The sequence below is a fragment of the Mus caroli genome, unplaced genomic scaffold (genome assembly GCF_978045245.1).
Source record: "Mus caroli unplaced genomic scaffold, Mus_caroli_1 scaffold_8, whole genome shotgun sequence".
In the NCBI taxonomy this organism is placed as follows: Eukaryota; Metazoa; Chordata; class Mammalia; order Rodentia; family Muridae; genus Mus; species Mus caroli.
Genome location: NW_028227263.1, coordinates 32,582,391 through 32,595,018, shown reverse-complemented (window position 1 = coordinate 32,595,018; position 12,628 = coordinate 32,582,391). Strand labels below are relative to the sequence as shown.

General features: G+C 39.6%; 1 protein-coding gene across 1 annotated transcript; it reads right to left on the bottom strand.

Moving 5' to 3' along the window:
* Positions 1-8,026: 8,026 nt before the first annotated feature.
* Pth (parathyroid hormone) lies at positions 8,027-10,861 on the bottom strand. Its single transcript, XM_021169212.1, has 4 exons — positions 10,787-10,861; positions 9,520-9,532; positions 8,383-8,473; positions 8,027-8,288 (listed from the first exon to the last, which is right to left on the bottom strand). Exons 1-4 carry the CDS (start codon positions 10,859-10,861, stop codon positions 8,027-8,029), a joined length of 441 nt encoding a protein of 146 aa, XP_021024871.1.
* Between the last annotated feature and the right edge of the window lie 1,767 nt (positions 10,862-12,628).

The window sequence follows — 12,628 nt, the reverse complement described above, 5'->3', positions numbered from 1 at the left end:
GCCTCAGTCTGCTAACCTAGGCCTAGTCCTGGAAGTTTCTAGCCTCCATACAATCTTAACTAGGTCTAGAATGCTTTCAGCATCTGAGACTTAGTGCTGAATAAGTTTACCATTTCTTTCTTTCTTTCTTTCTTTCTTTCTTTCTTTCTTTCTTTCTTTCTTTCTTTCTTTCTTTCTTTCTTTCTTTCTTTCTTTCTTTCTTATGTTTACCATTTCTTATTCTTTCTGGTCTCTAGCTGGTTCAACTAAGCCATTCTGGCTCAAACTCCTATTCAAGCTGACTCAGTGGGGCCTCAATTCATTTTCTCTCTCTCTCTCTCTCTCTCTCTCCTCTCTCTCTCTCTGCCTCTTGAGTTACTCTGCTTTGCCTCATATTAACTTTGGCAATCTGTTCTAATCTTCTGGCTCCTTCTCATTCTCTGGCTTGTTCTGTCTTCATTTATGTCTATCTTATTCCCTTTGTAACCTGTCTCAGTACAACTGTCCAGGTCAAACTGCCTTTTCCCTTTCTCTCGTCTCTGCCTGCATTGCTCTCTTAAGTAAGCATGTTTTCCTCTCTTCTCATGAGAATTGGACATATCTGTAGTGGCCATTCCTGGTTGTCAACTTGACTATATTTGGAATGAACTACAATCCAGAATTGGAAGGCTCACCAGTGACCCTTATCTGGAGGCTTGGAGATAGAAGTTTCTGATCTGGATCTTGGTATGGAGATCTTGAGCCATAGTGGCTATGGATTCCAGAAGATTAAATTTCCAAGTGAGTTCAAGGTTATCCAGGATTAAAGGTGTGGTGGAACACACCCTTAATCTGGGCTACACCTTCTGCTGGCGACAATATAAGGACATTGGAAGAAGGGAGTTTTGCTCTTGCTCCTTCTCCTGCTTGCTGTGCGAGACTGAGTAACTGCTAGATCCTTGGACTTCCATTCACAGCTGCAACTGAACCATTGTTGGGAATTGGGCTGCAGACTGTAAGTCATCAATAAATTCCTTTATTATATAGAGACTATCCATAAGTTCTGTGACTCTAGAGAACCCTGACTAATATAATATCCTATTCTGTCAATTTTTTCTCTGATTCATCACTTTGTCTGCCGTTCTCAAACATGGGTACTTTCTTTTATAAACTAACTTCACCTTCATTGTCTAGGATTAAAGGTGTGTGTTAAGGGCACAGCTTCACCACAACTCGGAACAACTTTTTTCAATAGGTAACAATCTCAGACTGGAGAGATGGCTCAGTGGTTAAGAGCACTGGCTCTGAGTTCAGTTCCCAGCAACCATATGGTGGCTCACAAACCATCTATTAAAGGGGTCCAATGCCCTCTTCTAGTGTCTCTGAAGACAGCTACAGTGTACTTATAAATAAAATAAATCTTTAAAAAAATAACAATCTCAGAGTTCACAGTGTGATGGAATATCCTGCAACAGAGAGTGGTCCTTGACCTTTGAAGAAACTGTTAGGTATATTTTTATTTACATCAAATAAAGCAGTTTTTTAAAAGGCCTGCCCAATAAGAGGGAAATCACACCTGGTACTGGAAACCTAGCCAACTACCTGGGGCAAGTGTGGTCATGGGTCTTTGGGGGAGCATATAACTCCCATTTTATTAAGTCAGCATAATTTTAAAGTACATTCTAAATATTTATTCTTATAGAGAAGTGTGGATCTCATCTCTCCTCAAAGAAACATCTCTTTTGGACAGATGGAGATCATTACAGAAAACCACAACCGAACTGCAGAGAATAAGTGACTATATTATTGTCCATCCTCAATGGGTAGATTACAACACAATTGCAGATACATCTACAACATCTCACTCTGTAGACCAGACTGGCCTTGAAACCACAGAAAGCTGCCTGGTTTTGCCTCTCAAGTGCTTGGACTGAAGGTGTGTCTCACCAAGCCTAGCTAGAAAATCATATATTTTTTTTTCAAAAAAGAATGTAAGGAAAGGAAATAGCACAAGATAAAAAACATACTTTAACAATGAAACGTGATTAAAATCAAAGACAAAAAATAGTTCTTTACAGGTTAAAATAGCCACCCAAAGAGTACAGGTTATTGCCTTGTTCTTGGTTACCCACTGGGACTTGATGGTCAGACCCTATTATTGAAGACACCACGTAGTTTGCTCTTAGAACTTAGAAAAACCAAACTGATATAGGTCTGGAAGCATCATCCTTGCTGGCTAGCTCTCACAGTGCTGGAATGTGTTTTGCAGGTTCCTAGGAGAGAAAAAAGTTAACAGTCTTACTCAGCCATGATTCCTCCAAGCTCCAATAATCTGTGGCCTGACAAGACATGCCCTTTGGTTCAATAATGACATGAGTGTTACAGGGTAACCAAAACCTTCCTAATTGGATTTAAGTCCCACTACACATGAGAGAACTCTTGTGTACTAAATCTGGCCTAGAACTTGTGGTTAGAGAGGGCATAGGCCCTACTCCCACTCTTTTATTAAAGGGACAGACACAGTGTCAAACTGCCCTCTAAATACTTGTACCCACAATGCAGCTCTCTCTCATCAGAGAAGCTCCTCTGTACAATGGTGGTTATATAGAAATTACAACAAGCCAAACTGCAGAGAATAATTGACTGTGCCGTGCTCGGCCCTGAACAGGACATTTGTACCTCATCTTCACACTTCAAAAGGTCAGGGAACCTTGCAGAAGAGGGAGGGAGAAAGGTTGGAAAAGCCAGAGGCATGGGAAGATTGTTGCAAAATGTCTTCTGAACATGACTATCCCACTCATGAATTCATAGAACCTGTGGTTGCCAGCATAGAAACTGGTACAAGAGTAAGCCAGTCATTGCGCCAGAGTAAAGAGGGAGGAGACTCATGAGACTCCACCCCAACGAGGGAGGAGACTCATGAGACTCCACCCCAACCCTAGATGAGGAGTGGTTGGCATTTGATGCTTCTAGAAAAGTGAGTCCCTTTTTAGTGGCATAGCCCACAGTCGTTTACCCATCCACCAGTAGATGGCACCCTCTATCCATGTGCATACCAGTAGCACTATTTAAACTTGCTGGAATAAAAGAGGAAGAGGTAGTCATGACATTGGAAAAGGGTGGGGGAAGTCCCAGAATAGTTAGGGAGAGGAAGACGGATGAGTACGACCTAAATTCATGTATGAAATTACAAAAAAATATAATAAATAAATGTTTTATAAAATATAGCAAAAAGTCAAAAGATGAGAAAAAGAAACTAAAAAACAATGAATTGGAGAAGCCTCTGTGTGGGTCTCTTGGAATCTGCAAGGCAGAGTCCCTTGTGTTTCCTAAGCCTGGCACTGTACACCAGCAGAGTGCTAAGGCTGGCCTCACGATTGTTTTGATACTACATTCATTTTAGAAACTTCCCTTTTTATGTGCACCAGAAGCAAATGCTGACCACACTGAGCTTTGCAACCCATAGAAGAGGTTTTCACTTGCATCAGAGAATTATTGATTTGTATATGAAGGGGTGTCTATGTGTAAGCCAAGTGTTATCTCCTACATGTCTCAGAGAGCAGGTGAAGTAGAGATCTGAGCTCTTTTCTGGAGGGGAGAACAGAGAGAGAAGCCAGCGCTCAAGTTTAGTAGTTTCAGATTATGCCTAGCAGTCAAACACCTCGTGGGAGGGTGGAGGCTGCAGAAATCAAGTGATCCAGTGTGCTTGGGTTCAGAGCCTTCAATGAGCAGTTTGCTGACCACAGACTTAAGCTTACAATTCTCTATTGTTATCCTCATATTACCAAGTTTGCTCCTTGGTTCAAAGAGTAGAAACATTGTGCCTTCACAGCCCAAATTCCCTTCTGTCTAAATTTCTTGGTATGTCCTCATCTGCCATGCTCTTCTCCATGACTGTCTCTTGTGGCCCTCTCCCACCCAAACACTGGTAGGATGACTCTGGAAGTTCCTCTCATGATTTGTTTTTCTTAACAGTCAGAGATTCACACAGAGGCAGCTTCTAATCTACCACCATACTCTGGAAATCCAAATGCCTTGCTTCATAAGCATCATGAGATCAAGATAATGGGTCATAACTGGAGTGTAATTCAGTATTTAGAGAGCATAATTAGCATGTTTGTGGCCCCAAGACACAGCAGTCAGTCAAGAAGCAAAAGGATGCCACAAGTGGAAAAAGGTGGCTTCCAAGTGCCTAACAGAATTTGTCCTTCAAGGGTCCACCCAAGCAGCCTCTAGTACAAGAGGGATCCAGCCTTCTCCAAAGAAGGAAGGCTGAAGCTAAGTTCGCAGAATGCAGGTTTCCCTCCTGGGGATAGAGGATAGGTGGGGGCTAAGATGCAGACAGGGTCACTATGCTGACGGAGAACATCTACCAGTGTGTGGACCCCATTCTAGCCTGGAACTTATTCTTAGAGCAACTTATGCAAAGTAACTCATATATATAGCTATGTTATATTGGATACTAACAAGCAAAAAAAAAAAAAGACAAACAAAAACTTTAAAATGAAAAATATGGAGGCTTAGCCATGGTGAGTGGTGAGGAAGGGAATATGGGAAATACAGACTCTGTGAGTTACAAAGACAGATATTTGAAAAAAAATTAGATATTGTAGTTTTTTAAATTCACAGATATGTGGCTAACTAGGAAAAAAACAAGAGAGTAATGATAAACATCAAGAATATGGTAAAAAAAAAAAAAGAAATCAAAGATCCTACATGGAAATTCTAAAATACTGTTAGCATGCTATTATATAATCTCAAGGGTGGAAAGTGGATGTTCATTTTATATTTTCTTTATTTAAAAAAAGTGGGGCTGGAAAGATAATTTAGCAGTTAAGAGCACGTGCTGTTCTTCCAGAGGACCTGAGTTCTGACCCGAGCGCCCACATAAGGCAGCTCACAACTGCTTATCACTCGAACTCTAGTCTTATATACACCCCTTCCACACAAATGAAGTCTTTTAAACAAGCCACATATATTTTATACAAGATTGTAATATACAATAAAGTTCACTATTTATAAAGAAAAGCTATGTATTCCCCTCTTCTCCCACCACATCTCCCCCTCCTCCCCTGGTGCTTTGAGAAAGAGTTTTTCCTGTATAGCCTTGGCTGTCTTGAAACTTGCTCTGTAGACCAGGCTGGCCTCACAGAGATCCACCTGCCTCTGCCTCTGCCTCTGCCTCTGCCTCTGCCTCTGCCTCTGCCTCTGCCTCTGCCTCTGCCTCTGCCTCTGCCTCTGCCTCTGCCTCTGCCTCTGCCTCTGCCTCTGCCTCTGCCTCTGCCTCTGCCTCTGCCTCTGCCTCTGCCTCTGCCTCTGCCTCTGCCTCTGCCTCTGCCTCTGCCTCTGCCTCTGCCTCTGCCTCTGCCTCTGCCTCTGCCTCTGCCTTAGTGCTGGGAATAAAGGTGTGCACTGTCACCACCTGCCTTGCCATTATTTTCTCTTATTCCCCTTTCCTATAGATCTCTTCTTGCCCTCTCATAATCCGTTTCTCCTCTAATGTCCTACAAATACATATTTCTACATCCTGCATCTGAGATGCAGTCTAGTTTATTTTGCTTAACACGATCTCCAGTTCTATCCACTTTCCTGCAAAAGTCATGATTTCATTCTTTGCTGGCTTAAATTTAAAAAAATGAAATATAAAATGTATATTATTTTCAAGGATTCTGTAATAAGGCGGATAGGATATAAGCTCTGTGGTGGTGGTATGCCACCTGTAATCCTAGCAGAGTCAGGCAGAGTTCAAGGCCAGCCTGAGCTATAGAGTGAGTTCCAAGTACAGCTAGAGCTACACAGAGAAAACCTGTCTTAAAAGAAACAAAATAAATAAAATAAAGTTATTAAAAATTTAATTTGTGTGATGGACATTTAATTGTAGTCAGACAAAGTAATTCATGAAATTAACATCCTGGAAGTGAAGACTATATGTGTTTACAAGGAAAGCATTTTTAAAACTCAAGTGCTTTATATTTCCAAAGAGCCTTTTGCTGACCAGTTATGAAAGAGAATATCACAGTATGTTAAGAGCCTTATTTTCTGGAGAAATTATTGACACGCTGCTTTTAAGGTCAAGCATATATTAAGAAAGGACAGTGGCATCCCTCATAATTTAAAAATTAAAATATTACAGGTACTGGATAAAACTATAAGAAACAAAGATGTGTAATAAGAAGGAGAAAAGAGGTAAATGTGCCATCATTTTGCATGATCAATAGTATAAAAAGCTTTATCACAAGATGAACAATCTTACCTAATAAATGAGCCCAACAAAGTTATTAGTCTAGGAGAAAACTGAATATTATTCTTCACAAAAATATTATCAACTAGAAAAATAGTAAAACCATAGTTTCCCTTCAGGATAGACACAGATCTGGATTGTATTTAGTAATTAACACGAGCTGTGTAAAATCCAGAGGAAAATCATAGCCTATTTAAAAATCATGAAGAGAGGAGATAGTGCTCATGGACTGGATGAAACAATAAAGACAGATAGAAACCTGTAGGTATTCGAAGGACCCACAGCTTGGAAGTACAATACTGACCACAAGCTGCTACTTACTTTAAACAAAGTTTAAATTAGTTTTCACAGCTACACTAGCCATGCTTTAGATGAACATGACTGTGACTAGTATTTCGGGCATCAGAGTATGGAATATTTCCATTATTGCATAATCTTTTGTTGTGTATCTCTGTTGTAAATACCATAGGGTTTGTATTTTGCACCCCTGTAGTATATGTGTTTTTCACACTTAGAACTCCTCAAAGTTATTATGAACTAATGCCAAAATGTGGGTGCTACATGAAGACAAGAACCGTGTCTGTGCAAGACAAGATAAATGAGTACATTATCTGTGATGAACACTAAATAAGGATTTGTGAATAATGGATAAATACTATATTTCTATTCCTGGCAGTGTAGAGTTCAGAGTATAGGTAGATATAATATATACTCTGTGAGTTTATGTAATGGCAAAGGCTTTGCAGTCAGGTCTCAGACCACTTTCTACCCCATTTCCTAAGTATTTCATTGGGCTTCCTGAAGAGAAGGGGAGAGTAATAACCAGCTAATATGAATTTGGGGACCTAGTACTCTGGAATTAAAAACAGACACGTGTTCAAAATATTGACTGAGGTAAATGGATTAAAGAAATTTTTTCTTGTGTTGTTTTACAAATTCATGTCAATAAAACCATTTTGGTATGCATTGTGACAAAAGATGTGGGATTTATTTTAGATTATTTTGTTATCTTAAATTCCTTATAAGTGTGTGGGTATGTCCACATGAGTGCAAGTACTGGCAGGGCCAAGGGCATTGAATCATTGAAGGGAATTGGACTTAAAGGTGGTTGTGAGCCACCTGATGTGGGTCCTGGGAACCAAACTCAAGTCATTTGAGGCAACAGTGTGCAATCTTCTTCTTCTTCTTCTTCTTCTTCTTCTTCTTCTTCTTCTTCTTCTTCTTCTTCTTCTTCTTCTTCTTCTTCTTCTTCTTCTCCTTCTCCTTCTCCTTCTCCTTCTCCTTCTCCTTCTCCTTCTCCTTCTTCTTCTTCTTCTTCTTCTTCTTCTTCTTTAAAAATGAGATTTATTTATTTATATGAGTACATTGTTGCTGTCTTCAAACACACCAGAAGAGGGCATCAGATCCCTTTACAGATGGTTGTGAGCCACCATGTGGTTGCTGGGAATTAAACTCAGGAGCTCTGGAAGAGTGGTCAGTGCTCTTAACTGCTGAACCATCTCTCCAGCCCAACAGTTTGCAATTTGAACTTCTGAGACAGCCCTCCAACTGAGACAAAGTTTTAACAAGTAAGAAACACTGCTTACTTGATTCATGAGCATTAAAGCTTTATTTATATTTAAGGAGAAAAGTGGAAATGAGTAATACTTTAAAAAGAAGAGCATATTGAAATGGAATCATTGAAAGAGACCTTAAATGAGCAAAAATGTAATCAAAAAATTCCAAAGTTTCATTATAGTAGAAGTATTAGCACTTGGTGATCTTCATGGAGCTTGAAAAGGTAGCAGCATATGTCAGTGCCCTCCACTGTCTAGAATAAATCAGCATTTACTGAGATTTAGATTTAACTAATACATCCACATCAGCTTTGTCTCCCTCACCAAGACTTTTTGGATTGCCATCAACAAGGACATTTTCCTCCTTCTTGGTGGGCTTCTGGTGACTGCCATCTCTGGCAGCCATTTGGACTCCAAGACTAACAAAATTGTGCATATCTTGCAGCTTCCTTCTCAGCCATTGCATCCTCTCCATGGAGGCCAGGTGTTTGCCCAGGTTGTGCATAAGCTGTATTTCACTGACAGCTCTCTTCCTAGAAAGAAGAGAAAGAGCAGACCGCTCCATTAGCTCCCCATTACAAAGCTCGAGTCCACACTTCCCTGTGTACAGTGGGCTGCAGCACTTACTTCACAGGTTTCCCATCCGTTTGGGTAAGAAGACAAACTGCCAGCATGATGATCATCACTTTAGCCATGGTGTTTGCAGACATCATCTTTACTAAAATAAGAAACAACATTGAGATATTTTAAGATACTGTCAGTGTTTCAAAGTATGTAAATACAGTCTCAGTAGTTGTTATCCATAACCACCAAAGCAAGCAATGACTAGCGGAGGTCACAGTAATTAACCGGTCTATTTTTCATGAGTCTTTGGAATCTTTATATAACAGATACGTTAGTACTATAATGTGTACACATAACTTAGAGAAGTGGCATGCATGACTTTCTTAGGTAGCTTTCTCAGATTTCTTGTGCAAATTTTAACATTTGCTATGTAAAACATACTGACTGAAGAACAGTTTTGATGATTTTTCTCTCATATCTATGTTGGCTATATCTACATGCTTATAATAGCCTTGAAATTCACTAACCTCTTAATTAGGTAAACAATAACTATTCAGTGAGCAAACACTGTTTCCATGACTAAGCTTGTTTTCAGATGCGAGCATAATAGCCATAAATGCCAAATTTGTAGGATTTTACCTTTATTTTTGAGATAAGACTTTGCTGTGTAGACCAGGCTGGCCTTGAGGTTATGATCCTCCTGCCTTGGTTTCTGGCACATTGGAAGTTCAGGCATTCACCATCATGTCTAACTATAAGGTTTGATTTTGATGCCTTTACTGAATTAATAATGCAACACCTTCTCCAACAACAACAAAAAAGTCTTAGGCTAGAAGGATGACTCAGTTAGTGAATGCTTGCTGTACAAACGCAGACCTCAGTTCAAATCCCTAGCACCCCTAAAAAATGTTGGGCACAGCAGCAATGACCTGTAATCCTAGCATTGGGAAGGTTTCAAAAAAAAAAAAAAAAAAGGTGGAGAATGATAGAGGAAGGCATCCAACAATCCAACATTGACCTCTGGTCTTTACACGCACACACATACACACATATTTATTACACATATGTGTATGTGTTATAGCATTTAAAAATCAGAGCCAGGAGTGGTGGTGCACACCTTTCATCCCAGGTACTGGGAGGTGGAGACAGGTAGATCTTTGTGAGTTCAAGACAAGCCTGTTCCAGGATAGCCAAGGCTACACAGAGAAACCCTGTCTCAAAAAACCAAAACAACAACAAAATCAAATTAATTTCTTATAATATTTTCTTGGAGCTTTGACCCTTAATAAAATGAGTATCTACATCTTACAGCTTCAACTTCACAGTTATCATTTAATATAACTTCTAGTTCTTTCTTCTTGTTTATAAATCAATATGCGTATTTTGGCTTAATCCGTAGCTCTGTGGTTGCAGACTTTATTATTATAGTAGCACTTAAAAAAACACTATTCTCCTTTCTAAGTGACACACACAATAGGAATTATGTTTCTGTTTTAAAAGGAGATTACATCCTTAGTTAATAAGAGACCTTACAGCCTGCACCATTTCTCTTCAATGTGCACTGCAGAGCTATGGGTGGAGCAACAAAGGAAAGTCTTCAGGGCTGTGTCAGTCACAGGCACTGTAGCTGACTGACAGTAGCATTGCTGTCTAATCCTAGCTCAGCTCCCATGACCTGGTGACATCTCTGCCTTATTTCCTTGCTCCTTTGCAGAAGATGGACTTCTTACTTAGGATGAGAAGAGCTTAGATGATTATGAAGCATCTTTAAGATGCATGTATCATTTTAAAGATTAGGAAACACTGGTTTTTTTTTATGTAAAAGGTATGAATATTCAACACTGAAAGGAAAAATTGCAACCTTAGTATGCAAGCTAAACTCCTGAAAGCCATAAAAAAATAAATAAGGATACCCTACAAGAAAATAGATATATACTCCACATGATAAATCATTGTTGACTTTTTACATCAGAGTTATTGTCCCACGGCCAGCCTGATTTTTATCCCAAATTTCTGATGATGAGATCAATAAACCCAATCGTGCCAATGTTCATTGAATCCCTGTACTTTCAGGTGGTGTAAAAATAAGGTATTCAAAGAAGCATTAACCATAGAAATAGATGCTTCATGACTTTCTTACCATAAATTTATTTTACCTCTACACTTTTCTGTTTAGCAAAATTCACCTTCCTTTAACATTTTCAATTTTTAAAAAATGGCATGATATTGGTAGAAAATGGTATGTATTAAAAAACTAGCTCAATTTTCTAAATCTCACAGAATTTAAAAAGGGCAGTTGAGAGGTTCCTTACCATACAGTGACTCTCAGAGAGGATCCTTCGGGGATGCGGGGATGCACCAACTGATGCTGTAGTAAGCTGGAGTAAACCAGACAGCTGATGAACTGGACTGCAGTTCTTCAAGTCCGAGTTTCATATGCAGGCTTTTTGCTCACCAAGAGGAGTATTTTATTGTTAAGGATGATGTCACTCCTGGTTCTCTGGCTCTCAATCATAGGATCAGAACAGCCACATACCCTCATGGGGTGGTGCCCACTCCTCTAAAGTTTCAGATAACTAGATAGTAGATGAAAATGAGCAGGGTTCTGGCAAAGAAAGTGCAAAAGAAGATGCAGCAAATACTAAGTGTCCACCTAGAAATTTTTGACATAATCGATGATACTGAGTTTATATTTAAAAAAAATCTTTGAGACAAAGTCTCACTATGTAACTCTGGCTGGCCTGGAACTCATTATGTAGACCAGGATGGCCTAAGACTCAAGAGATCCACCTGCCTCTGCTTCATGAATGCTAGGGTTAAAGACATTTTCCACTGTGCCTTACCACTTACAAAGTTTTGATTCCAAATATGACAAAGCTATTCTACTATTTGAAATTAAAGCCTGAAGTATATTTGCTATTTGTCATAGCCACATTATAAATAAATACATTTGTGTTCTTAAGAAATCATGTAGCATGCTTTTTCTTACAAGCCATTTCCAACCAGCTCAGATCACCTTTCATCATCTTTCAAAACTAGATTTTATATATGCTTAAGGTGTATCAGGCTGGAGAGCTGGATGGGTGGCTCAGCCAGGGAAGTGCAAATGTGAGGATCTGCGTTCAGTTCCTTGAACCCATCTCCAAGCCAAACACGGTGAGGAGCACTTGTAAAACCAGTGCTTGCAGGGAGCACGTGGATACTGGCAAATCCCCAGGGCCAACTAGCCAGCTTAGCCAAACAACAAGCATCAGGTTCAGTGAGATACCATATTCAAAAACAAGAGAGCAAAAATAGTGGAAGATACCCAATGTTGGCCTCTAACTCCTCATACACACACACACACACACACACACACACACTTGTGCACACAGAGGAAAACAATGGACGTAAGAAAATATTCAGAGTGGTTTGACACATGATTTTGACAATATCCAAACAAATTATTTTTTAAATTCATTGCACTTAGGTTTTCAAGGAATGGTAATAGCATTTAATAAATGCTAATTACATTTCTTAATTTGCACACATTATCCTGATCAGTATTACAGTAATTCTTCAGAGGATGTGTTCACCCCTATGTTTACACAAGCATCTTATGCTTATAAATGCGGGTTATGGAGTTCAATGACTTTATGATCCCTCCAGTCTTCTTTAATTCTTATTACTGCCGTTTTCTCTTAAAATGTAGTCCTTTCCGCCTTAATCCTCTTTACTTGAGTTTGCCTCATGCTTTACAAACTCTCTTCCTGGGGATTCAGTCCTGAGTCTCATGTTCTGCAATGAGGGTTGAGGTCCCTGCTCCCAAACCCAACAGGCACAAGATGCTGCCACTCGCCTCATGTCAGATGTTGCTCTTTGGCTGACTAGACCCTTCAATGTCCTCGATATAGCAAGGGCTTATTCAGGCAGGTTGTCCCTCAGCTAGAGAGCCATTGTTGGAATTGGATCAGTTCTCTTATCTCTGGTCACACCCAGGCTACATCCATCCTTTCCACTGCAGCCTCAACTCTCTTTTAAAATGAGCCTCCTGGGGCTCCCATGCCTGAGGGTCCCAGATTTACCCTCCCCAAGCTCTGCAAACAAGCAAAACCTCCTTTGACACAAAATGTACACGCTAATTTTTCTGTTATTCTCTGGTAACAGAAAGGAGAACTTAAAAGGCACATACTTAAGGAAACACTTTTGTTGCTAAAGCCATGCTGATTTAACATTCTAATTTTAAGATTTTTTCCCCCAGTTCTTTGGGTAAAATTGTGGTAACTGACATACCATGCTCTTAATCTTTCTGCTAACTTATTTATAGAAA

Coding starts and splice junctions, on each gene's coding strand:
- Pth (XM_021169212.1), bottom strand. CDS start 10,861: ATGAGGGTATGTGGCTGTTCTGATCCTATGATTGAGAGCCAGAGAACC. Junction 8,289..8,382: donor ACGGATGGGAAACCTGTGAA/GTAAGTGCTGCA, acceptor TCTTCTTTCTAG/GAAGAGAGCTGTCAGTGAAA.